Source organism: Corticium candelabrum, chromosome 9 (assembly GCF_963422355.1).
Source record: "Corticium candelabrum chromosome 9, ooCorCand1.1, whole genome shotgun sequence".
Taxonomy (NCBI): Eukaryota; Metazoa; Porifera; class Homoscleromorpha; order Homosclerophorida; family Plakinidae; genus Corticium; species Corticium candelabrum.
Window position 1 is genome coordinate 3,484,140 of NC_085093.1, and position 25,929 is coordinate 3,510,068.

Consider the following 25,929-nt stretch of genomic DNA (forward strand, 5'->3'; position numbering starts at 1 on the left):
TGCAAACTGAACTATGCGAGTCTGGAGCTCATATCAGCTGTCGTTTGTGTCTTCAGTTCTCTAGTTCACATGACGTTAGCTCTCTAGGCAGCATCCTGTCGCGATCAAGCATTTAATTGAGAAAGTATATAGCGACTGAGAATTAGCAGCAAGGAGTTCTGGACACCTCTGTGAGTAGATGTATACAGTACATGTACGTACTGTCAGATCAGGTGCGTAGCCAACTACAGTGTGTACTAGACATATAGGCTTCCACGGATTGGGAGAACAAATCTAACAAACATTTTATTAATTAAATCTATGCCATATGATTGTGTTCTGTGGATGACCATCCAAGATGACGTCGCGAATTTGTGGGGAACTCCCCCCCTGGGATACATACGTGGATTGCGCACAAACTCCGGCCTAGACAGGTAAATGCGTATATACATGCACAGCTAGTTGCTAGCTAGACTCCAAGGAGTTCCAGCTAGCTAGGGTCGGTAGTATTTTTCTGTATGTCTTACTGCACGGACACGTTGCAGACCACTATACTGTACGTATCTATGTCCATGGTTGCCACACCACATGGGAATTTGCAATACTGTGGGTATGTATATATACTTCTTACATGTACGTACTGATGTATAGTACCAACGGCGGTGTCGCTGTACGGTACACCTCCACAACTGGGAGGCCAGCTGCTAGCTATCTAGAGAGTTTAACTTTTGTGAGACCTTGTCTAGTATCTAGTAGGCCACAACTAGTAATATTGGGAGGCCATGGCCTTCCAGGTCTATGTGTGTAGCGACGCCACGGCCACTGCGTGTACGTACAGTCACAGTACTGGAGCGGATGTAACTCGCCAGTCCAACTAAATTTTTCCAGGTCTACAAAGAGACTGCGCAATATCTGTCGTTGTCCTGCAGTAAAAGTGACACAAGGTTGCGTATAGGGAGTGATACGCAAGCCTAGTGTACATGTACCCATACAGAGTGGTAATGGATTAGGGACACCCATGCTTCGATAGCATACAATACAAACGAGTTCTCGGGAGGAAGCTCCATTGTGATCATGACGTGTCAACGCCACACAACACAGCATGCAATGTATAGGTCAATTCCTACCAGTTATTACTATTCGACTCCCCACTTGCCCGGCAATAATAATAGTCCAGTAACCTTATAGACAACCTAACAGTTCTCAGTCCTAAAATCAGACATCAGACGTGATCTACTCGATGAGTCCATTCACCAACGTACGAAGCAATCAGTATGGAGCGTATCTGTAACTTTGCTGTTGATATCCGGCCACAGGACCGTATCCGCTAACCTGCAATACACACAACAAACAATACACACGATCCACATGTGAATCGTGTGAGACAATCAGAGCCGAAACGATCGCACCAATCCGGCGTAGCTATCCTGCTGCTGCGACTGCTGCTGGTTCGCCGACGGCTGCTGCGGCTGCGGCTGCTGTTGAGCAGATTGAGCAGTTGGGTTCGGTTGAGAAGTCTGCTGACTAGCTACGTAGCTCTGTGAGTATTGCCTGCAAGTTGACACATATACAACCCTATCCGTTCGATATACGACCACATCAATTACCCGGCGAAACTTTGAGTCTGTCCGTATGCCTAGAAACAAAGAGAAACACAAAATTCAAACAACGTGGATTTGACACGATGAGTCTAGTGTAGCTGTTCTGTCTAAGGGCTCTTCTCCTCGTGCCTGCAAGCATGATATACCGGACGAGAGACGGACGATCACAATCAAACGTGCCACATCATGCACTAACCGATTGATAAGCATCCGTTGGATAGCTGCAAAGCAAAACAGGTACAAATACATGCACATGCCATCTCAGGCACAAGCAGATCGGGCTTTCGTCGGATCTAGCCCAGACATTTACCCAGGGTATGCGGACACTGCACTGTAGCTGGCCTGATATGCAGGAGCGATTTCAGGCTGCGGATATCCACCATACTGTCTTGCTCCCTGCATTGTGTCATAGAGACTCGGTTGCATGACACCAACCGGGCGACCGTACGGGGCGAGGCCGCCCAAGCCATACATTCCTCTACCATATCTGTACGTACCTCCTAGATCAGTAGAGCCAAGCGTCATGTAAAGAGTCAATACAGTAAAGAAGCAACGTCACCTTCACTTCCGTAAGGTGGTTGTCTCGGTCTTCTCGGCCCCGTCCTTGGTGTAGCATCATTGACCTAACCCACACGTTCATTAATACCTATTGATGTCATTAATATTAATTATTCAGAGCGGATTATGACGTTTTGTTTGTTGTTCTGGGTGGACATTCTATGGAAGCAGTTGGACGTCCACAATTATGTGCTGCAGTGTCACACTTTATAAATCTGTCATATAGTATATTATCTAACAAGTTAAAAAAATTAAAACATATAAGTTTGTTTAGGCATGCAGCTGTGTTCGGAAAGAGAGAAGGTTGAGACAATTTACTATGCGCAGAAATCCTCACATGTTTGTTAGACTCTCGTAATCCGCTCTGCTAAAGTAACTCCACGTCTTACCTCTATTTTTCTACCATCAATAACCGATCCATTGACTTTCTCTTTGGCATTATCCGCCTCATCCGGGCTATCAAACGTCACAAACCCAAATCCCTGCAACAAGAGCAACGTCGACGACCAGATCAAAGCACCGGAATAGTGTCAACCTTCGAGCCCCTCTCGTTGAAAATAATTTCCGCCTCGACGACCCTACCGTGCGGCTGAAACAACATAAAAGTGCCGGTCGAGATCACGTGACTGGCGCTCCATTACACTACAAATAAGTACCTCAAATAGCCTCGTCAGGTCGGCATCTCGAAATCTGAACGGCAGGTTCGACACGTGCAGGCGTTTCTGGCCGCCCGGCAGTCCCTGCGGGTTGCTACCCGACGAGGACGGGTCGGCGGATGATGCAGAGGCGGCCGAGGAATTCGCCGTCGCAGCGGATTGATCCTGCGCGGCGGGCCGCTGCTGTTGCTGCGTCGACGCAGTCGAGTCTTTCGACTGCTCGGTCGACGACTGAGCGGCCGTCGGCGCTGACATCTGGCCCGCGTCGGCTTCGCTCGCGGTCGTTTGTTGTTGTGCTCCGCCCTGAGTTTCACCACCAGACCTCACTTCCGGTTCAGGCAAAGATACCGCCTGTTGTAATTCGGACGAGCCCTGCGACATAGTAAACGACTCGTTCGTATTCGTCGCGTGCTGTGGACGGCACGGCCATGTCGTACCTCTCCCACAGCTGTAGACGACTGGCCGTCAACTGTTTGAGACCCCGACACGTAGCCTTCTGAGTCTTGAGACCCGGAGGTGATGCCGTTAGACAGTGTGTGAGAGTCCGTACGCGCATTCTGGTCTGCTGAAACGCCTCCATCGAGCCCTGGGATAGGCAGACTCGGAGTACTCTCAGCCGCCATAGTAAAAAGTCCCGTATATGTAACCTCGTTGTGGCCACGTGGTCGGCATCGTGCACGCAGAGACGATGTACCAAGCTGAAGAGTTTGTAGAAGGAGGAGTGAGTGTTGTCTAGCTGTTGTAGATACTGTAAACGACATGTTTTGTTCTAGTATGACGCATCTGCGTATAACCCTCAGTTTGACTCTCAGTTCGACCAAACTACATATCAATATGTTTACGGAAGATCGGGTAATGTAGTCAATTTTATTAGAATGTAGTCAATAGTATTACTAGAATAGAGGTAGAGCAGAGCCGTAGAGGATGGCCTCGGAGTCCAGATTCTCTAGCTGATTGCGTTTGGCATTGTGATAGTGTTCATTCACTTGCATACCGCTTGTAGGGCTCGAAATTTATTGGAAAGGAAACAGCCAACTCAGTCTGAGTAAATAATTGAGTTATTTTGGCAAAGTAAGTGACAGCTCAAACAACTTTGTCTCGATTCAAACATGGTCATGATGCCATTCTCCTCCTCATCATTTCATTGCTGTCCTCTTCATTTTCCGTTTTCTGCTTTGATGTCTTATGAGATCTGTGAGTTTGGCATGTTAAAGTGTCATCCAGTGTGCCACTGAAACACGTTCCGTCTTCTTGGTGGGAGCCATGATGCATGAAGACGTTACCAAACATAATCCACTTCCTGCCATTCTGCCATGTCTATACTGAAATTTTTGCTGAAATGTTCGGTTTTGGCTTTGGTTCTTCTGAGACCTCATCTGTTGCAGAAGAAAGAGGATGAAAAGTAATGCTTGTGTCTGGACTTTGATCTGGTTCTGACTATCTGCTCGGTTGTATTTCTGTTGCTTGTAAAGTCAACCTAGCTGGAACAGCCCAGACATTTTGACTGCTTTCCACCCACATAGCGTACAGGCAGTGGAGCTTCATGGCACAGTACTACTGTGTCCATGTCTTCTCTAAGAGCTAGTCTAGTAGGATGCATGCACACACTAGATCCATCCACGTCTTCATTCAAGACTACCACGAGCCTTTGAAATTAGGCAGGGTCTGGCTGTGGACAGGCAGTTGCTTGTGACTACTTGTTTCCTGCACAAATTAGCCCATCTGGAACAGGCAGACAGGTGGAGATTTCGAGCCCTGACTCGCCTGTTTCTCTGCCTGTTTGTTTGATTGCTGCTCTATGAATGTGTGTACGTGTGAATCTATTAACTGTACTTGTTTGTCGGTTTACTAAAGCTGAAGCCGAAGAAGCAAAGGGAAGCGTGACTCGTCTGAACATACCAGATGTAGTCAGAAGCTTCGTAGTCTACTTTGATAGACAAGTTGCCGAGAAGGTGTGTCGACATCTATCTGTTGCTAAACGTAGTAAATTAAAGCATTTTGTGTTTGCACAATAGAACATCGTAGAAATACAAAATGTCTACGAAATAAGGTGAGAATCAAAGTACCGAGAGATGTGAATACAGACAATTGTTGCATGTACACGATACAGATTCTATAGTGTAAACTTTGCATTAATTTTTGACTTTGTTTTGTGACTTTTGTTAACTTTATAAAACCGTGATGAATTTTAATTGATGAAATAATCTAAAATCAAATGGAGCTGAAGTTTGTAATGTCTAAATTAATTAATTAATTAATTAATAACAAAAGATTGCTTTTGTGTGGAACTCTTAGTTAGAAATTATGCGAGTGACTGTCATTCTAACTGTATGTGGTTTGTAGTCGTTGAACATGTGTGATCTTGTTTTGGGTACTTGGAATGTAATGTGCCATGTAATGCTGTGATGTGCTTCACTGCACAATATTTTCTTTATTAGATGTGTAGAGTGGTCAGTGTTTTGTTTACCTGCTAGTTTCAACAAGCTTTCTGAGCGATTCTACAAGAATGCTCCATGGCCAGAAGTGGAGCACGTTGAGCAAGTCGTCGGACACGGTACGAAATGCCAGTGTGTCTTGTGACTCTTGTTGATGTATGTTTGTTTGTAACGGGTGTGCTTGTGTTACTGTGTGTGCATCATAGTTTTATACCGTACTCGCACGAGTATAGCCCCGGAGTTGAGCAAACCCTCATTCCCTACTTTGACCATCATCTTAAGATTTTCATACCTTGGAGTTTTGTAATTGGTGTAATTGGTGGTTGTTTGTATGGTTATCGCGCAACAACAAATTGCACATGCCTTTACCTTATTATCATGTAACCTTGATAGACGACAGCTGATGCCAAAGACAGTGTGGAAAATAGGGAATTATTTTGGCTTGGACAGACTGAGCCTTGGTAGGAAATTCTTATATGGTGTACATGTATAACTAATACCACGTTCACACTAGCAACTTCAGAACCAAGCTGGACCAGATAAATGTTCTTCAAGATTGTCATTACTTTACTCTACTCAAAATTCTTGATAAAGGCGTTGTTTTGATGCTGACTTTGGCCATCTAGATCACTTTCGATTATACCTGGGACGGTTCTGAAGTCTCTAGTGTAAATGTGGTATTAGTGCTTTCCCTACTGCATCCATTTGCATGTAGTTTTTTTTACAACCAACTTCCAAGAGAGTAATGGCATTAAAGGCAGCGGAGGTTTTCTCTGGATAAAGCATGCTAGGAAGCACCTAAGTTTGTTACATGATTGGAAAGGCCATCACATGCTAAGAGACAAGGTTTACACTATCATATATGCGTACAGGTGGATGTTTTGTCCAAACACGTCCCAACTCTGGTGCAGTATTTGGTCAGACAAACATGTCCACCCGTTATTTTCCACACTGAAAGAGAATTTGCTCTTTTTCTGTAGAATAAAAATCCATGTTGTAGAATGGCATCGGCGCAATGGCTTCATTAGACTGCATAGTATGGCATTGATAGAAAGTGCATCCATGATTGAGACACAAATTTGAAGTAGGAAGAGACGCTTTTTGACGTGGCAATAAGGCGGAGAGAGTACAACGTTTCAATTAGCATGATCATAGTGTGACAAGGGATGCTTAATTGAATCAATAGTGTCGATGTTGTCACCTAGAGGTGTAATTTTTAGCAAGATCTTATTCCATACTCTACCCTTGATTCTGACGAACCACTGGGGTGGGGTCATACTTGCATAAGTACAGTAGTCACATACTGTATTTCCCTGCTGAGAAGGGCACGCCTTTATAGCGCGAGGTTTATACCCTGGGGTATAAGAGCATGCCCGTTTAGATGAGGAAATGACTGAACATTGCAGGCAATGTATGCTCGGTTCCATGTCAATGCATTCAAACATACACTATACCCATTAACACAGATTTCCTAAGTCACAACATCTATACTCACTAAAGCGTGCAGAGCATTTCACGTGCTACAGATTTCCACTCTACATCTAATCATTGTTTCTCCTTCATTCTCGTCTTCATCGCTGTCTTTCCCATCTATGATGCCTGTGCAAATGTCTTCTTCTGGTTCTGTCAGTTTGCAAACTCCTCTGTTTTCTTCACCCAGTTCGGGGTACTCTGCGAGCTTGTGATACTCTTGCTCTGTTACCACTGTATTCGTCGTACTTCTATATGACAACATGCTTCCTGTTCACTGTGAACGTTCTGGCAGTTTTCTTTCTTATCAGAATCGGCTGACGGTGACTGTTCTCCGAATTCCAATATTAGACACTCCAACTCCCGCAGCTGCCGCCAGGTTCAACGTTGCTGACGGTCTCGATAATAATTGAGGCTACCTCACCTATAAGCGCATGCATGCCCTTATAGTTGCAGGATTCCTTGGTCTCACTTTCTGCTACGGATGTCTGTCAGTGGCCTGAATTTTTGCTGTCAATTTTTGTTTCGTGTCTGTACATATACAGCACGTTGTATATGTTTGGATGCCTCAGTGTATGACAAAGCGGTTGTGGGCGCCCGGGACAACCAGAAATATGTCCGGGCAATGGCAAACTATGGTTGCCCAGGGACAACTAGCTGACAGCTATACCTTACCTACACTAGTATAGACCAGCTTGCCTTTTTCTTCCATGCTCTCATTGGTTAATAAACTTAATTAAAGATAAGTCTACCATTTTGCAGACCTGCTGACGATTTAGGTGTCATAGATGACAGATCAAATATCTGTGTGTCCTTTCCTAATTAATTTAAGTGCCAGATTGGGGGTGACCTGTAGGGTCAAGGAGGTGTTACTTTGTTCCATTTATGCTTTGCTGCTTGCTTGTAACATAGAAGTACCTAGTCTCTTGCACAGCCCCTCTTAACGTGCGCGCGAGGAGCAGAAAGGGGCGGTGCTCGCACGCAAAAGAGGGTCTGTTCAAATCCGGCAGATAATTGGAAACAGAAAAGGAGTGACTAATGCCTGACTTCGTCTCTTTAGCACGCGTAGCACCCCCCTGCATCAGGTGATCGCTAGCTATTATGTCACTCGACATGCTCTGAAGCTGAGACTTGCATGCACACTGTTCCATATGGCCGTAGTAGTTCGCTAGAAGGGCACGGAGACTGAGGAGAACGAAAAGTAACAGTCATTTCCTCATACACGGGTAAGATCCTGAGATTCAGATGGCAAGCTAGCGTGGAATGCATCAAATAGTCAAGGTGACGTACGTTGTATTGGTGCAGAGATTCCTAGTGCATCATGTAAGTTTCACCTCGTGATTCATAAACTGCTGCATGGGTCTGGTGAGTCTGGTCATCTAGTCTAGAGGGTCATGATCACCTCATCGTCATCACCTAGTACGTAATCATGTAACTTTTAGCCTGTGAGTCGTATCTAGCTAGATAACTGCGCTAGCCGTAAAAATTCCTGGGTCTAGGGTCTACGGACCGATAGAGTAGGGTCAACTCTTACCACCAATACATGTACAACGTACGTCACCTTGATTTGAACGTGCGTACGGCATTCGCATTCCGCGCTAGCTTGCCATCTGAATCTCAGGCTCTTACCGTTGTATGAGGGAATGGCTGTTACTTTTCGATCTCCTCAGTCTCTGTCCCCTTCTAGTGAACTACATGATCTGCTATGTATACACTCTACGGAAAAATGCGCATGCAAACGTATGACGTCTCAGCTTCACAGCGTGTCGAGTGACATAATAGCTAGCAATCACTCGAGGCAGGCGCGTGCTACGCGTGCTAAAGAGATGACGTCAGGCGTTAGTCACTCCTTTTCCGTTGTTCCCAATTATCTGCTGGATTTGAACAGACCCCCTTTTGCGTGCGGGCACCGCCCCCTCTCTGCTCCTCGCGCGCGTTAAGAGGGAATGTGTAAGAGACTAAGAAGTACCCAGAACTGAAAATTGCAAACAATCATCCTATCTTTATCTGAGTTACTCTATCCTATATTTATGTTGTTCAAGATTTCAGCTGTTGTTGCAGAGTCCTTTGTGGTTGATAGTACTATAACACTATAGCAATAGCGGTCATGGATTTAGTGTATGGGCAACCAGAGTAATCAGGGTTCTCCCCAGGGCGTTTGAGCGTAGTGCTGCGCTATGCTTGAATTTCTACTTCACTCTCAGAGATCACTGATTTGAGATTGTCTAGATATGCTCCAGATATGGGATAGCAAGTGCACGTGAAAGAAACATAATCTTAATGATGTAATTTGCATGTTTAGAACCTGCTTACTAAGTAGGCGGCTTGAAGAAAGCCAATACCGAATAGGACCGCTGGTTAACCACTTTGCAAAAATAGTTCCAGTCAGATTCCAACAGCTGTGCCACTTCAAAGTGCAAACTCTTTGCCATACAGAACAAGACGTGATGGCTACAATTGTGAAGAAAGAGAACCTTTCCTTAGTGATTTCAAACATTTGTAACCTTGCAGCCATTGCCCAGCTAATCCCTGCTTCCACTGCTGACTGAGAGGGCTTTTCTGAACTGAATAGGATAAAGACACCTGAGAAACCCCGTCTGAGCAACAAAATCACAGTGCAACTGCTGTTTATCTCTATTGAAGGTCCCTGTTTAGAAGACTTTGACTTTAATGTTGCATGTCTGGAGTGGGCTTCCGAGAGGAACAGATGCATTACAATATTGTAACAGAGTCAGCGTAATTTCATTATGCAGTGGACAGCTTGTAAGATTGAACACAGTTTTGCTTATTACTCTCTAACGTAGCAGCAACCTTAGGGTATATACTCAGTCACTGTTTGAAGCAATGATTACGAATAAATAGTATGTCATTGTGTTTATGCATTCAATTGTGTCACAATCTGTATCTAGCAAGCGTGCACTGCTACTTAGTAGACTAGTTAACAGGTTTGTCCATGCATGGTTGCAAGTCAAAGCAATATCTTGACTTCAACAGCTGTCCATGCTACATTCGTACTCTTCCAACTAATGGGTTACTGATAGCTGACAGCCTATAAACAACAACTAGTATAGACGATTTTCAGCAGCAAGTCTAATATATTGATAATAGATTAGTATTGCAATTGGGACTTTGTCGTGACGTCATTGGAGGGGCGTGGACTTAGGAGGGACTAGCGCTACGCTTTCCTGAAATCCTGGGGAGAACCCTGGACTAGTAACTGGGCAAAACTAAACATTTTACGTATGGTTGCCCGGGGACAACTTAGAGATGAGACGATTTGTCGTACACTGTGCCTTATTGTGTATATTGAATTGACATTGCTATAACATTCTTAACTGATTTTGTAGACGGTGTATTTCTTATTCTTTACAAGGAGCTCTACTTCCGGCACATCTACGCGAGACAACAGCATTTGTCCGGCATGGTTAGCATCCCACCATACAACGATTTGCAACAATAACGTTTCAAAGTTTGACTCGTTTGCAGCCGACGCTAGAGCAACGATTTGAATCGTACTACAACTACTGCGATCTCTTTAACTACATTCTAAGTAGTCACACAGTTACCATCATTGCATTTTGTACTGTAAGTAACGGCAGCGTTTATCCTCAGATGCCGAAGAACCGGTGGAGTTGGAGCTGCCGAATCAGTGGCTGTGGGACATCATTGATGAATTCATTTACCAAGTGAGTGATAGTCATTGTGTTGTGCATCATCAAATTAAGCAACTTATTTTATCGACTCTCAGTTTCAGTCGTTTTGTCAGTATCGATGCAAACTGAAGAACAAGCCCGAAGAAGAGATTATCATATTGAGATCGAATCCGATGGTTTGATTTGAAGGAGTGTGTGTGGGGAATGGAGTCGGAGGTTTTTGTGTTTTAGGTGTGGAACGTTCACAGCGTACTGAACGTATTGCACTCTCTAGTAGAAAAGTCACACATCAACGAACAGGTATGTGTCATGCTGTGTGTGTGTGTGTGTGTGTGTGTGTGTGTGTGTGTGTGTGTGTGTGTGTGTGTGTGTGTGCGTGTGCGTGCGTGTGTGCATGCGTGTGTGTGTGCGTGCATGTGTCAGGGCTCAAAAAATTGGTCCAACTAGTTGTCGCCATTTGACGAGTTTCCAAAATTTAGGTCGTCAAAATTTCTAGTGTAGGATGTCATGTTGATATCAATCATGGTGTTTAGTGGTATACCGCCATTTTGGAGTGTGTGCGCAAGGAGAGGACTGGGTACGAGTCTAGTACAAACATACAGCGCAGTATTCCGTACTTCACAATGGCATGCAACCAAGAGTATTCACACACATTACCGCTGAGTCAACGGATACGACGTGTTACACTAGACAGAGCTACGGCATCTTCACGATAGTGATAGGTAATTGAATTAGTGATTAAACGCATACCACCTCTCTTTGTCAAACAAGGCGGGGTTTCCACCAGACTTCCACATATAACATTGCAGAGGTGGTCCGTTTCTTGCTAGTAAAATCATATCTACCCTATTTCGACCTACAATATTTACCATTGTCTCCACTCCCTCACGTGCTCCCTGGTCATAAACTTCATACTTGTTCTCTGTCAGAATCCTGAGATGGTTCTCGCACTCCCCGTTTCATTGTCCATGATATGAGCAGTTTGTCAGCGTATGCTGCTGACCTGCTGACGTAATAATTTACTACGCGTACGTGTCATTGTACGACAAATGTCCCAATGCGAGCGTCAGCCGCGAAGCGTTGCGTGTTTCAGTACAGTACAGCTATCCGCCTACGTACTGCGAAAGCCACTACAAACTAGCCTTGGTCTGCCATAGTTGTCATGATCTAGACTACAACGGTAGTCGTCAGTTGTAAAATTTAACTCGTCAAATGACGACTTGACGACCTATTTTTTAGCCCTGATGTGTGTGTGTGTGTGTGTGTGTGTGTGTGTGTGTGTGTGTGTGTGTGTGTGTGTGTGTGTCTGTGTGTGTGTTTGTGTGTCTGTGTGTACATGCATGATTAGTAACTAGAAATTGTTGAGTCTGTTGTGTGTGTGTACTGACAGTGTGTGGCTTAGTGTATTTGTTGTTGGCCAGTTGAGAGCCGAACAAGCGGGCGAAGATCCGGCTGAAGTATCCGGCGTGTTCGGCGATCGACCGCTCTATAAGATGCTCGGATACTTCAGTCTCGTCGGATTGTTGAGACTCCATTCACTGCTTGGCGACTATCACGAAGCGATTCATGCTCTACGTCACGTTCAATTGAATAAAAAGGTGATCATATTTTATTATAAATTATTAATTAATAAATATTGATGATGCAATGAGTAAAAGTTGTGGAACGTCTGTCGCAAATGCACCACTAGGCCAGTGCAAACTGCATTGTGCTTGCGGTTGTGTACATCGTTGTGGTGCGAATAACACACGAGTTTCTTGTTGCCTTTCTCTGTTTTATGAGTGACCGAGAAAGTGAATATGAAACTGACATTACGTTCAGTACTTTGTGTATTGAAACTTGCACCCAAACAAGTTGGCTGGCGGCTGATCTGTTGCTGTGGTCCTTGTTCCAGTGCAGAAATGGATATGGAATGCGAATCGCCCTCGCAAGGTGTCTAGTGCTCTTGCGAGATCGAGTGCAGATCCGATATTAAATTATTTGATCTTCTGTTGTATTTTGAGTTTGCCTGTTGTTCGTTTGTGTATCTACTGTAAATCCACAAATTTTCATATGCAACTATTTTTGTACATTTCACGAGAAGACCTTTGAAGTTTCATACTCATTTTATTTTCGTACAGGCTCTAACGGACAATTTTAACGCACGCTAGTACAGTAACTGTTTCATTCTACGTGCGCCACTGTATGTGATTTATGAGTTCTAAGCTAAAGCAACGTGGCATCCATGCTTGGCTCACAACAAAAGATAAAAAGAACCGCTACCACTACCAGGAGGTCACGAGCAGCATCCGGGACCCAACAAGAGGATATCGCAGTTGCAAATTATGGTGTAGATGAAGCTCTGGATCGAGATCACTCGGCAGCTTAGCGCAGAAAGAGAGGACAATATCACGTCTACAATTCCAAGACTTAGGCTGACTATTGCCTGAGTCACTGAAGAATGTGGACTTACGAGGACACGCGCTCGTCTGAAAAAATTCTTGAATCACAGGATCACAGAGTCAAAAGTTCAATCTATCTGCAATGCGTATTGAAAAGAGTGACTACGTAGTATCGAACCAACGGCCTGAGGAAATGGTAAAACTAACAGAAAAAGGTTGCGGCAGATGCCTAGCTTCTTCTTGCAATAGACTGGCATTGGACGAAAAGCGATAACCTAAATTACTTGCATGCCCTTGCGAGACAGCAACTGCGTTGTCAACCGAAGCGTAGTGTTGGGGTGTGCATTAGGACTAATTCGAAAGAACGAACCGTCACGCTGCAGGAAACATCAACTGTCTGGTTCATCTTCTTTTTATGCCGTTGCTAAATGTCTGGGGGCAGAGTACTTTCAGAAACAGTTTGAGTTGAGTGACATCGTAACGTTGCAAACTGGACATGTTGTACATAGGAAGTTTCAGTTTGGTTTTTGTGGATGTACAGTATTTGTATTGGTCCCTGCTGGTTACTGTCAGTGCGTCACTGCAAATGATGTAGCTATAGAAAGATAACTAGAGTACTCGTGTTTTGTGTATTCTAGACGCTGTCTGCTGTTGTGCCTGGTTGCCAGGTTACAACCAATTACTACGTGGGATTTGCTTACTTAATGATGCGGAGATATCAGGTGTAGTAGACTAGCTTATATGCTCTCGTGTTATGCTAGCAAGTATGTATGTATTAAGGAGGCGATTCAAACATTTTGTAACATTCTGCTCTACGTTCAACGTCACAAGCAGCTCTTGCAGATGAAGAGTGTGCAATACGAAACGGTTAGGTGTGTGTGTGTGTGTGTGTGTGTGTGTGTGTGTGTGTGTGTGTGTGTGTGTGTGTGTGTGGTGTGAGTGTGCATGTGTGCGGTGTGAGTGTGCATGTGTGCGTGCGTTTGTGTGTGTGTGCATGCGTGCATGTGTCTGTGTGTGTGTGTGTGTGTGTGTGTGTGTATGTGTGTGTGTGTGTGTGTGCATGTGTGTGTGTGCATGTGCGATGCATTACTAAAGAAATTTTTGATTGATCAAGTGTCATTTTAGACATCGAAGCATAGTGATCAGATGTACGCTTTGCTTGCGATTACCCTGGGACTGTCTCCTCAGGTACAACTTACTGACATGCCATTGTATTAATGATCTTCTCATATACTACTGCTGCTTCATATTTCAGAGAATCGATGAAAGTGTCCATAGCCAACTAAGGGAAAAGATGGTGGATAGAGTCGACCAGTTGGCAAAGGGGTGAGTAGTTTGCATCATTGTGGTTTGTGTGATCACGTGACTTAACTCATAATGATACTTAAAGAGACATTTCGGAGATTTGCGTTAATGCAACATTTCAGAGACACGTGCTAATGTACATTTGCAGCAAAAAAGCAATGGCTGCATGAGCTGATGGAAGTGACAAGAACTGCAACGCGAAGTTACAGTTGAGTCCAGTTTTTACGACAGGGCCCCCTTTGGTGTGTGGTAAAAACAGCTGTTCATACGTGGTCTGTCCCGCTTCACGGACTGCTGTCGATGTCACGTGATGTTACACGTGATGGCGAGAAAACCCTCTTCAGCATCACGTTAGAAAAGCGTCGCCTGTTTGATAAGTATGAGTAAGTTGTGCATAAGTATTTCAACTACTGAACCAAACAGCACGCTTTGCAAACTGCGATCTACGGTAGATATTCGAGAAGTTGGAGCCCCGATCGAAAAAGTTACAAACGCGTCCGATAGAATTTATCATTTAATCAATTAAAAGCGTACTTAAGCATATCTCGTTCTGCAAATGCGTCAAATGTCTCAATTTGATTGTTGGTGACCAACAATCAAAGGTGTATGCTGGGCGCAATTTACTAGTGCATGTGGCCGAAATGTTCCTAAAAGTACATATTATCATATTATATGTCTAGAGATGAAAAGTTGTTTGAAGAAATGTTTTCGTATGCTTGTCCGAAATTTCTATCGGCTGTACCGCCCAACTATGATGGTCCACGCGTGAACCTCAACAAGGTATATGAATGATAGTATGGGTACATAAATGTGTTTTCATGAGGCAATGTTGTTGTTGCTTTGTATGTTGCCAGGAGCCGTTTCAATTGCAGCTCAAACTTTTTATGACCGAAGTCCAGCAGCAAAAGCCGACTGCAGATATACGAAGGTTGGTTGGATTGTATGCATAGTGTGTGTGTGTGTGTGTGTGTGTGTGTGTGTGTGTACGCACGCGTGTGCATGCGCACGTGTGCTCAAACTAGAGTTGCAATAATTAGTCAAACATTTCCACCAATTAGCACCTAAATGTGTCCTATCCTCCAGCAAGACCCCATCCCATACTTCACAGACTACTCTAATTTAAATAGTGCTTACTGACTATCCTTGATTTCTTAGGCAGAGCGTGTGCACAGAGAGTGTTAGCGTTGCACCCACCTGTTTGCCCTTAGCAGTCGGTAGTTTTTGTTTGATGTAATGCAGGGGTGGGAAGGACAAGGTGAAGGTCGTCTGTTGTAGTGGAATTAGAGTGCACACATTGTAGGGAGTGTTGTGCTTGTACTTGCTCTATCTATTCTTCTGTCGTTACAGTTATCTCAAATTGTATACGACCTTGCCTCTGAGCAAGTTGGCCGCTCTGATGGAGAAGGTGAGAAATAGCGTGTAGACTACTCCTACGTTGTTGCCACTTTCGTAATAAGAGAAACGATCGTGTGCAATGGTCTAATACACATACACTTAGTGCACAGTTTGTGGTGATGTCTAGATACTATGCAGGGGTGGTGGAGCGACTCACAAATTTTGGGGGCGGGGCATGAAAAGACATTGGAGTACATGGACTACGAGGGTACACTGCTTGCTTACAAAATAGAGGTTGGGGTGTCCGATCCCCCTCGGTCCCCCAGCTCTACCACCCCTGCTATGATTGAATGTGGATTCACATGCTTATTCTTGCTTGTCGTTTCCAACAGAGTGAAGATGAAGTACGAGCCAAACTGATGTGTTTCAAGGTAAGTCCCAATAGATAGCTCATTATTACTCAAGGCGTGGAAGCGCTACCGTCAGGGGCAGATCCAGAGTTGATTATGCCAGGGGGGCACAAACTTTTCATCTAGATATTTTTTTAATGTATAATATATATTGTAATGTCTAGACTGTCTGTTTTGTTATTAGAGCTTTGGCTTTTTCGTTCGTTAAATAACAGTTATGTTACACTCAAACCTCCCTAATCTGGACAGTATGGGACCAGCTGCTGTCTGGATTCTAGAAATGTCTGGAAGATAGAGATAGCTAACGCTGTTATAGCCTTGGAATCCTAGACCCTTTTAGTGTAAGGTTTGGTGAACGTCATAGCATCTCTGCAACAGTATGCGTGTACAATACACACTTGTACTACACTGTAAATTATGTACGTGTGTACTTTGTATGACAGTTACATACGTTACATACGCATTCTCCTACACACTGGCACATGATACTCAAGACGGGTTTGAGAATTGAGCGTCTAGACGGGAAGTTTCTTGCCAAAGTGCTTACCCTCGTGGTCCCAAGACCTGATATGCACTGGAAAGTGTCCAGTCTAGGGAGGTGTCCGGATCTTGGAGGTCGGATTAGGGAGGTTTAAGTGTACTATACCCAATCACCTAAATCTCGTCCTATGTCACTGTCAATGCTTGAATCTTTGAAGTCATCTTCAACTTGCAATAGAATGTTTGGCAGTAGCAATGTCTGAGGCTTTCATTGCAGTGCAGGATATAACGACTCGCAGTTGACCGGACATCCTAAAAGTTATCATACATCCTAATTTTGCTTGCAGCAGCAGCGGCATTCTTTTAGTATACGTATAGATCTAAAGATTTGTGAATATAAACTATGCATGCATATGTAACCGTTATGTTTTAATTAACAAGGACCAGACGTTGCACAATAGCAGGGTTCTAGCTAAAACTGTTTCCACAGTCACATTGACAGTTGGACAGATGTTTTGACGGTTAAACGCCGTTCTATGTTTTGTACACAGTGTTGACAGGTAAACGCTATGCATGACTGACTCATGAATGCTGTAGGCTTTACCAGATTCTTGTGAAATCAGAGTTATATTGAGATTGAGGTCATGTGTATAAGCTCTTCACTGTCAACACGTTACATGTATAGCAGTTTAGTCGCGTCGTATACTTGAACAAGACACAGTGACACACGATCATATTAGACATCGAAAGGGCCTCGCTTGTTGCATGCCTGGACAGATGGTCCAATTGTTTGGTAAGGACGGTCGGACATGACTTGATTTAGTCGGTCAAATGTCCAATGACTGACCATTATATCCCGTACTGCATTGTAATCTCTACTGCCAGGGGGGCACATGCCCCCAGTGCTTCATCCTTGGTCTGCCTCTGATGGTACAGTAACGTGGGTGTAGACCAACGACCAATGACACACGCTAGGGTTAGATTGTTATCACTGATTTCATGTTAACTGTTTCTTTGGTGCTCGTGTTTAGCACAAGTTGAGAAGCTGTTGGGCAGTTACGGCCGAGAGAGATCCGTCAGCAACGGACGTCGACTTTTATGTCGACGGAGTGAGTACACCAAGAAGGCAGACAGACAGACAAAGACTAAGACAATTTTGTGTGACGTAGGATATGATACACATTGCCGACACTAAGGTAACACGTCACTACGGAGACTTCTTTGTTCGACACATACACAAGTATCAAGAGGCAAGTACTCATACTGTACAGTAATGATTACTCACTACCAAACGGTAACTCCAATGTCTCTATGCTAGATGAGCGAGCAATTTCTAGCGTCAGCATCTCAGTTGCGTAAGACATGAGACTTGTCATATAAATGTAGCACTAAAGTCTACTCGAAGCTTAACTTAGTATCTCTACTCATATTGCGAGCATTCTTCATAGATAGAAGTCGTTGCCAAATCACTTGGTCCATCATCAAATAGGGTAGTTTACATTTGTTTGTCTTTGCTAAATCATCTAGAGTTCTGTGACCACGATACTATGTTCGCCAGCATTTTGTGGATAGCATTCTGTTGCTGACGATATAGATCTGTCAAACAGTAGATATTATATGTTATCAATAGAAGTGTGTGGGTATAGTATTCCATGTAAAGTTGACTGTCTGTCGTTTTATCTGTGACCGTCTGTCTCAGGCCGTTTCAAGTGGTGGGGCCTAGCACACGCTAAAGGCATTACCACAGCGCCACTCCTACTTTGGATTAGTATCAAAACAACAAAAATGGTGGAGCCTAGCGCACGCTAAATGCATTACCATAGTGTCACGCCTACTTTGGATTAATATCAATACAACAAAATAGTAGGAGCTAGCGCACGCTAAAGGCGTTACCACAGCGCCACGCCTACTTTGGATTAATATCAATACAACAAAATTTGTTGATTCTTGTGTTTGTAATTTTAATTAATTTAATAAATGTTTCTTCCGTATTGCTTATTTTCTATTGCTTACTTACGTATACGCTGACACACACCAAACAGGTAATTGCTAATATATTACTTATTTAATTGGCTATACCCACAACGGAAGTTACCACAAATTAACGCCCCATAGGCTCTGACAGGCCTGGTCTACGACAAGAGGCAAAGTGAAGCAGTGGAGTGTGCGTGTAAATCGGACAACTGTGAGAAATTGCAGTGAATATTGACCCTGGCGTACATGCACTACACGTACAGTTTGAAGTTTATCTTTTTTACAAGCCTAACATCAGGGCTGTAGCACTCAGTTCGGTCGGTTTTCAGAAAGAATGACTTTCACCAGAGGCACAGTGCAATCAAGTTTCTTCTGGTTTGAGGTATAGATGATTAAATAAGTAATATATAATTTTTTATTAATGGCTATGCATGCATATAGAGATATCAAATCTAAGATAAATGGTTTTATGTATTAATAACAAAATATTTGGGGAGAGCGCACTCGATCGTAAGACTTTCGATAACATCCGGGAATCAGAATATCTCACTCTAACCTCATCCGGGAATCCTTATCAACAATGTTAGCTAGCGCACGTTTGGTCACTGTTTGTTAACGCACGTTAGGCCACACCCATTTAACGCACGTTAGGCCGGACTGGGTTAAATTTCGTTCCTAGGGCTTTGATTACATTCAGATTGGGCAGTAAACTTTATGGACTGAAATCCAGCCTGTAATGCAGTCCATCGAGTTCTTTGCTTAATTAAATGGCACAAAGTTTGGATCCTCTATGTCAACTGTAATGGAAATGGATGGTTTGTTAGAGAGTTGGGAATGTTTACACACACACACACACACACACACACACACACACACACACACACACACACACACACACACACACACACACACACACACACACACACACACACACATTTAACTGAAGGTTGTCTACTTAACAAGGTCAAACTTAGATGGACAGCAAAAACGTAAAATGTCAGACAAAAATTACCTTCCGAGTTGAGGTTAGTGGTGGGTATGCGTAGCTGGCGCATGAAGTTGATTACTGTTGCCCAGTTATCTTGGAATTGCACTCGATAACGTGGCTTTGCAACGTGCTTGGGTATGGCAACCTTTGAGGCAACCTGTGGAAAGCACGAAGATTGAACACAAAGAGTGCCACCTGGTGTGTATGTATCACCTGAGGTACTATTCGATTGTTTGTTTGTGATTGTTTTGTTTGTTTATTTATTTGTTTGTTTGTTTATTTTATGTATTCATTTATTTGTTTATTTTATTTATTTATTTTTTTGTTTGTTTATGTATTTATTTATTTGTTTATTTATTTGTGATTGTTTGTTTGTTTGTTTATTTGTTTATTTATTTATTTATTTGCTTGTTTGGTTACTTATTTATTTGTTTGTTTATTTACTTACATGCAGTGCCATAAGGATGGGGACCCCTGATGCAATGGCGCCTTCCAGATTGTCAACTTTTTGATTAATGTGAGCAAGACGTGAGTTGAGCCATGCGAGAAACATCTATACAATTATACAAACATGTGTTAGACGTTAAATTTTCTAAGTGTGTATACCGTATTTCCTTGAATAGTAACCTGTGGGCTACTATTCTTTCAAACTGATCCAAACCACGGGTTACTAGTTAAGCAGGGTTACTAATCAAGCACGTGTTACTATTTTTTCAACGTCTGCTATCGTGGTTCCAAGTTGAAGTAAAGAACTATGCAAGTAGTAGATGAACACACTCTTGACACATGCCAAACTGTCAAGTTAGGTAACCCCTATTCAGTTACGGGTAGTTTACTCAGTGTCCTTATCATAAAAAACCATAATGTCCTCATCGTCGTGATCATTGTCTTTGTCTTCTTCTGACTGTCTCTTCTGCCAGACTTGTTTTGTTCCCTCAATGTTTGTGTGTTACCTTTCGGTCTCTGACTTCCAAGGCATGGTTTACTAATCAAGCACAGGTTACCATTTTTTTCACAGATCCATGAGCTACTATTTTTTCAAACTAATAAGATCCACGGGTTACTATTTTTCAGATCCAGGGGTTACTATTTTTCAAACTAATAAGATCCACAGGTTATTTTTGAAACTAAAGATCCACGGGTTACTATTTTTGAAAGATCCAAGGGTTATTATTTTTTCAAACTAATAAGATCCACAGGTTACTATTTTTCAAACTAATAAGATCCATGGGTTATTATTTTTTAAACTAAAGATCCACGGGTTACCATTTTTCAAACTAATCAGATCCAAGGGTTACTACTACAGGGTTACTAATCAAGGAAATACGGTATACTGACATGCTGACCTTTTCATTGAGGGTGCGCACAACATTCGATCGATGAGATTCTTGTTTTCCCATTGTTTCGTCCACCTAGAAGGCATGCATGCAGCCGGTTGTGATAGCTGGTGATTGTGAATTTTAATAAGTCAAAGTGACTCACCGTGCCGAAGTGCTTGCACCAGGCCGTGAACGTTCGTTGCAATAGTCGCCGACTGTTGACGGCGTCGGCTCGCTGCTGTCGCGCTCGTCTCGAGAGATTTCTGTTTCGAAAGTTGCACCACGCTTTGAGTGCTCGAGACTGTAGCGCTAAACAGGCAGTAATCCCGGTTCAAGAAGATTAGGCGGTGATTGAAATGTGTACACTAGTATACAGTGTCTTACCTCTTTTTCTGTTGATTTCAAACGAGTGTAGAAGGTCAGCCTGGATAGAAAAGTAGTATTAATCAGTGTACGACAAATTGGTTGCCCAGGCATTTGGGACAACCAAAATGTCTGGCCAACTGATGGCAAACTAGGGTTGCCTGTGGACAACCCTAGGATTAAGCCAAGGGCTAACTCAACTAAAGCTGTCAGTCAACTTCAAGTGATGTCACTGAAGTAGTCAGTACCACAAAAGAAGGCTCGGAGTGACAGTCTCTGGAGTCTCAAATAAGACCAAGACTTCGAAAGGAACACACAGCAAAGCCTATTTTATTTAGTTTATGGGCAACCAAAGTAATGACCGGGCAACTAAAACTTTAACGTATATGGTTACCCGGGGATACTCAGAGATGAGAGAATTTGTCGTACACTGATTATTAATAGTGTTGTGAATATAAATGGTGTGTAGTGTCTTACGTATTTCTTAAGCTTGGTCTCGTTTAGTTGTTCGTCTTGTACCTGGAATGATGAGAAAACAAAGGATAGCACGATATTTGTATATATATTTGTTGTGTGTGTGTGTGTGTGTGTGTGTGTGTGTGTGTGTGTGTGTGTGTGTGTGTGTGTGTGTGTGTGTGTGTGTGTGTGTGTGTGTGTATCCGAGTTGCAGTATGCATGCGTGGTACCTCTTCCGGCTCGTCGTCTTCGTTTATCGTCTCTAGGGTCGAGTGTCTGTGCGATCCGTTGCCGCTCAAGTCTGGTATCGGCGGTGCTGTAGGAACGCTGTGGTATACACTATCCAATTCTGTAGTGGTCATGTCGAGCGAACCGACTACGAGGGGTACTAAACAGTATCATCGGTCAGCATTGACAAATGCATCGGTGCATGCTAGACAGGTTTTGTACCGAGTATTTGTGTTTGGTTTTGTATAGACGAGAGGATGTCTTCCAGTTCGTTGTCTTCGAAGTGTCTCGCTTGTCCCGATTTCGCTGACGTGGCCAATTCGAGCATCAGATCTCTGTTGTCCGAGTCAGCAGCGGCAGGCAACGTCGTGTCAGCCGAAGTCTGAAACGCCGCGCGCGGTTGAGACGGTGACGCCGCCAGTGCTCTTTCTAGCGCTGCCATCATGGCGGCAGGAGAACTGTCTTTTACTGACAAAAGATCGAGCGTATTGAGAGATGATTTAGGAGAGAGTTTCTCCATAGGAGCTCGAGATGAAGCGAGTGCATCGCGTAAAGACGGTGGTGGCTTTCGTTGAGAAGACGCGTTGCTGTGTGGTTGTTGTTTCTCTAGATCTGCTGTTTGTCGAGTAGGCTGTGACTTTGCGGTCGACTGGGATGTGTTACCCTTTGATGTGTTACCCTTTGACTTCTCCATCTGGGAATGAGACGCCAGAGCCTCTTTTAGAGATTTCTTTTTGTTATTGGTCGACGACACGATAAATTCGGGTAGCTTTCGTTCCACGGGTGCTTGAAGTCCCGCTTGCACGTCCGACAAAGATGGATTCCTGCTGTGAGACTGAGAATGCGCTGGAGACGCCGTTTCGGTATCGCTGCAGCTTTGACTGTGTGGTGTCGACGGGTCCGAGCCCTTCTTCTTCTCTTTCGACTCTTTGGACGGAAACAGCAACTCGACAAGCGACGACCTCCTCGACGAACTGCGAGATGACGCTGTAAAAAGCATTTTTCAACGAGAGAGAACTAGATAGCAAGAAACCGATTAACGTACGTTTTTGACTTGAAAGCTTTTCTGTTGAAACCGTCGGTGTCAATGACGGTGACGGGGTGGCCGAGCCAAGCTCTTTGGGTACCGGTGGCGGTACCGGTACTGATGCGTTTGATTCTCTAGTGCGGGTGACGTTGCGTCTTTGCGGTTTTGTTGTGTTAGAGCGCAAAATCCACTTGAATACGCCACGACCCTGTCGTTCTGTGTGACGTATGTTTTCTGAATTCCTACACGTAGACATCATATGAGAATATGGCAGCTATACGAGGAATGAGATAATACGGAGGTAAAAACCTTCTTTCAAATTCTTTCGTCCTGAGACTAACGAGCCCTTTAACTCGAAGCTGCTCGGTCTACACACAAAAAAAGACTATTTGCAGCCACGGTATGTAGCAATAGGCTATTGATTGCATATATGTTATGCGCAAAGCGTGGATATGGACAAACCATGGATTTCTAGTTTTCCCTCGGGTAATTTGAGGGTTAGGCTTAGGTTTAGGGTTAGGTATGCATGCTTGGTAGTGGCGATCCATGGTTTGTACATGCAGGCAATGGATTGTACCAGGCAATCCATGGATTGTCCAAATCCGCGCTCTGAAGATGGCCCACTTAAAATGTATGAACGTGGATTGAACGAATAGAAAACTAACCGCTGAAACGGTGTTCGCTCTTGACAATCCTATGCGATGAGGTTCCGGTGTTTGGTCGTGGCTTCGATACGCCGAGTCACTGTTGACTGAAGTTACTTCCCAATTTTGACGCCGCTCTTTTTCTAGTTTTTTCATGTGCTTCTCTCGTTCTTTCTGAGATTTCTCTCGTTCCTTCTCCTCCTTTTTCTGGCGTTTGCGTCTCTGTTCTTCTTCTTTCTTGTTTTTCTTGCGTTCGACTTCTTCCTGTTTTCTTCTTTCTCTCGCCTTTTCTTCCTCTTGTTTCCTTTTTTCTTGCTCCTCCATTTTTCGTCTTCCTTGTTCCTGTGTTTGTTCTTGTGTTCGTCTCTGCTGCTCGTTTTGCTTTTGCATATCATGTAGCCATTGATTCTGCCTCTCCGTTAGTATACGCTGCCTCTCTTCCTCAGCCCTCTGCTTCTCCAATGCTTCACGTTTCCTTCTTTCTTCCGCTCGATGTTTTTTGCTTGCTTCTTCCTCCTCTGCTTCGCGCATCTCACGATATTGCCTCCGTTTTTCTTCATCTTTCTTCAACTTTTCCAGTTCGGCAGCAGACATGGGCTCTTGGGTAGGAAAAAGTTCACCTTGCTGTTAGTGTAAAATGCAAACGAGGTCGTGAGAACAACATCACATTTCCGTCGTATTCTGTCATCTTACTTCATACCCTCCCACCCACAGTCATGCAGTACGAATTGCTTGTCTAACGTTAGTCTTTGCCGGCAATTCTTCGTTTTTGTTTCGTTAACGTTAGTCTTGATTCGTATCTCAACTTTGTATTTTCTTTACCTGCATCAGAAATTCCTGTTCTTCCAGCAGCCTCTTCTCCGATCTTTCAACTTCGATTCGAGCAGTTCGCAAGGATGCTTCCAACTCTCGCCGCTTCTGCCTTTCTCTGGCGGCGTCCGCGATACGAAGTTGTTCTTGCTCTGCCCAACGCCGCTGATTTGAGCTTCCCATCTGTCGTGCTTGACGCTCTTCTTCAGCAATCAGCCGTTGAAGTTCCTAACCAAGTACCGACATGCTCAAGTTTGTGTGTATACGGTATGTATGATAACCATCACCTCCCATTGTTTCTTTGCATCTGCATTTAAGAAATGAGGTTCAGGACTGACTGGCGACCTGGCTCGATTACTTCCCTGTTTGTTTAATTAATTAACCTTAATTAACATCGTTTGTATGGTTAGTTGTTTGCTTCATTTAGTTAATACCGTGCGCTCTAGCTGCCTCCATTCTTCTTCTTGTTTCGTCTCTTCCACCCAGTCTTGCAGCCGAATGCTCTTAGTGCTTCCTCTCCGGTTGCGGTCTCGTCTTGGCTGAATACTCTCTGGTAGCTGTTCAGTACGGTCGGTTGGTTAGTTTTCTTCAGTAAATATATATACGCATACGGATTATAGACTGACCTGTAGTCTCTTTCTTTCTTCCTGCTTCTGCGTCGCTTCTATTAGAAATTCACAGCAATCCCTGTGTCCGTTCCTTTCAGCGAGAACTTCTGGGGTAGTGCCTTCGTTGTCCTTTACGTTTATGTCGATCTCTTGCTGATAAAGAAGCTCTAAGACCCTTAATCGTAAATTGTAATCATTATAGATAGTTACCACGTGAGCTTGTAAGATACGAAACGATTCTCACCGGAGCTGGCCTTGTTCTGCTGCGTCGTGCGCCGGCGTACCGCCATAGTTGTCCGTCTCGCATCCCGATGCGCCACCCGACTCTACGAGCCACTGCAGAATGTGTAAGTGACCTATTACACAGACGTCTGACTCAACATCGTTCGAAACGTTGCCACATTCGACTTACCTTGAGCAGCAGCGAAGTGAGCCGCAGTCGCACCGTCGGCGGACTCGGTCCGGACGCTCAAGCAACCGTTCGTCACCAAGTAGCGCACACAATCCAAATGACCTTCTTGAGCGGCCGCGTGCAAACACGTCATACCGTCGTTCGCTCGTATCTTACAGTCGCAGCGCGCTCTCTCCACCAGCCAGGCGACACAACGAAGATGACCGTCTTGGGCAGCAAAATAGACGGGGGTAGCGCCATTCCCAGCACGGGCGTTGACTAACTCTCTCATATTGGGTACGTGGAGCGACGTCAAATATTTCAAAACTTCGAGCTGATTCTTAGCAGCAGCAAAATGAATCGGAGTGACTCCCGATTTCGTCTTCACATCGAGAGGAGCACCGGCTTCCTCCACCAGCCATTGAACGACAGTCAAATGACCCATTTGTGCCGCCCAGTGAATTGGCGTCGCTCTGTTATTATCCCGGTCGTGAGCAGAAGACGCGGTGTGAGCGACCAGATAGTGCAAGCACCCGAGATTGCCTGTCGCGGCCGCGTCGTGAGCTGGCGACGCTCCGTTGTTTGCTCGTAGCGGTTCGACGGCCTCGCCATATTCGACGAGGTAGCGCAGCGCTTCGAGGCGCCCTTTGCGAGCCGCTAGATGGACGGCCGTCGCTCCGAAGTCGTCGCGGATCGACAGGTCGAATCGACCGCGGACTTTGAGACACTGCACGATACAGCTGGGATGCCCCGCCCCGGCCGCCTCCAAGAGGGGTTTAGTTGCTCGGGAACAGGCCGCACACAGCTGCTGGCTCGACATAGTCGGCGGCCGACTGATTAATAACACTAAATTCCAAA

The 25,929-nt window shown here is 44.3% G+C and overlaps 3 protein-coding genes across 4 annotated transcripts; 1 reads left to right on the plus strand and 2 right to left on the minus strand.

The window, feature by feature from the left end:
* Positions 1 to 1,026: 1,026 nt before the first annotated feature.
* On the minus strand, positions 1,027 to 3,431 carry LOC134184245 (RNA binding protein fox-1 homolog 3-like). 2 transcript variants are annotated; one of them, XM_062651881.1, is made up of 10 exons: positions 3,232 to 3,431; positions 2,795 to 3,166; positions 2,674 to 2,727; positions 2,528 to 2,620; positions 2,140 to 2,203; positions 1,891 to 2,080; positions 1,777 to 1,801; positions 1,587 to 1,615; positions 1,389 to 1,530; positions 1,027 to 1,311 (listed from the first exon to the last, which is right to left on the minus strand). In XM_062651881.1, the coding sequence occupies exons 1-10, from the start codon at positions 3,415 to 3,417 to the stop codon at positions 1,249 to 1,251; spliced, it is 1,218 nt and encodes a 405-aa protein (XP_062507865.1). In that variant the 5' UTR covers positions 3,418 to 3,431; the 3' UTR covers positions 1,027 to 1,248. The 2 variants fall into 2 exon arrangements, 1 of the variants encoding a protein (XP_062507865.1); XR_009970635.1 differs by lacking the exon at positions 1,777 to 1,801.
* LOC134184244 (eukaryotic translation initiation factor 3 subunit L-like) lies at positions 3,430 to 17,720 on the plus strand. The gene is made up of 22 exons (XM_062651880.1): positions 3,430 to 3,515; positions 3,568 to 3,646; positions 4,649 to 4,746; positions 4,810 to 4,844; positions 5,269 to 5,348; positions 10,047 to 10,123; positions 10,186 to 10,249; positions 10,312 to 10,385; positions 10,448 to 10,528; positions 10,584 to 10,652; positions 11,774 to 11,950; positions 13,372 to 13,455; positions 13,514 to 13,600; positions 13,859 to 13,921; positions 13,989 to 14,059; positions 14,719 to 14,818; positions 14,893 to 14,966; positions 15,386 to 15,443; positions 15,766 to 15,804; positions 17,295 to 17,372; positions 17,433 to 17,513; positions 17,582 to 17,720. Exons 1-22 carry the CDS (start codon positions 3,483 to 3,485, stop codon positions 17,627 to 17,629), a joined length of 1,650 nt encoding a protein of 549 aa, XP_062507864.1. The 5' UTR covers positions 3,430 to 3,482; the 3' UTR covers positions 17,630 to 17,720.
* Positions 17,507 to 25,891, minus strand: LOC134184141 (protein phosphatase 1 regulatory subunit 12A-like). Its single transcript, XM_062651755.1, has 18 exons — positions 25,093 to 25,891; positions 24,925 to 25,036; positions 24,699 to 24,855; positions 24,507 to 24,629; positions 24,360 to 24,434; positions 24,085 to 24,300; positions 23,284 to 23,886; positions 22,928 to 22,986; positions 22,637 to 22,860; positions 21,814 to 22,578; positions 21,594 to 21,751; positions 21,385 to 21,426; positions 20,929 to 20,968; positions 20,708 to 20,853; positions 20,572 to 20,637; positions 19,674 to 19,778; positions 19,250 to 19,382; positions 17,507 to 17,859 (listed from the first exon to the last, which is right to left on the minus strand). Exons 1-18 carry the CDS (start codon positions 25,889 to 25,891, stop codon positions 17,783 to 17,785), a joined length of 3,900 nt encoding a protein of 1,299 aa, XP_062507739.1. The 3' UTR covers positions 17,507 to 17,782.
* Between the last annotated feature and the right edge of the window lie 38 nt (positions 25,892 to 25,929).

What these genes read in the sequence shown, in the direction of transcription:
- LOC134184245 (XM_062651881.1), bottom strand. Translation starts at nt 3,417, where the DNA reads ATGGCGGCTGAGAGTACTCCGAGTCTGCCTATCCCAGGGCTCGATGGA. An exon ending in TTGATGGTAGAAAAATAGAG is followed by an intron (nt 2,204 to 2,527) that starts GTAAGACGTGGA and finishes CGTGTGGGTTAG; the next exon opens with GTCAATGATGCTACACCAAG. An exon ending in GCAGTGTCCGCATACCCTGG is followed by an intron (nt 1,802 to 1,890) that starts GTAAATGTCTGG and finishes TTTGCTTTGCAG; the next exon opens with CTATCCAACGGATGCTTATC.
- LOC134184244 (XM_062651880.1), top strand. Translation starts at nt 3,483, where the DNA reads ATGTACCAAGCTGAAGAGTTTGTAGAAGGAGGA. An exon ending in ATATGTTTACGGAAGATCGG is followed by an intron (nt 3,647 to 4,648) that starts GTAATGTAGTCA and finishes GGTTTACTAAAG; the next exon opens with CTGAAGCCGAAGAAGCAAAG. An exon ending in CACGCGTGAACCTCAACAAG is followed by an intron (nt 14,819 to 14,892) that starts GTATATGAATGA and finishes GTATGTTGCCAG; the next exon opens with GAGCCGTTTCAATTGCAGCT.
- LOC134184141 (XM_062651755.1), bottom strand. Translation starts at nt 25,891, where the DNA reads ATGTCGAGCCAGCAGCTGTGTGCGGCCTGTTCCCGAGCAACTAAACCC. An exon ending in GCAGAACAAGGCCAGCTCCG is followed by an intron (nt 24,856 to 24,924) that starts GTGAGAATCGTT and finishes TTTACGATTAAG; the next exon opens with GGTCTTAGAGCTTCTTTATC. An exon ending in AACAGGAATTTCTGATGCAG is followed by an intron (nt 23,887 to 24,084) that starts GTAAAGAAAATA and finishes TTACACTAACAG; the next exon opens with CAAGGTGAACTTTTTCCTAC.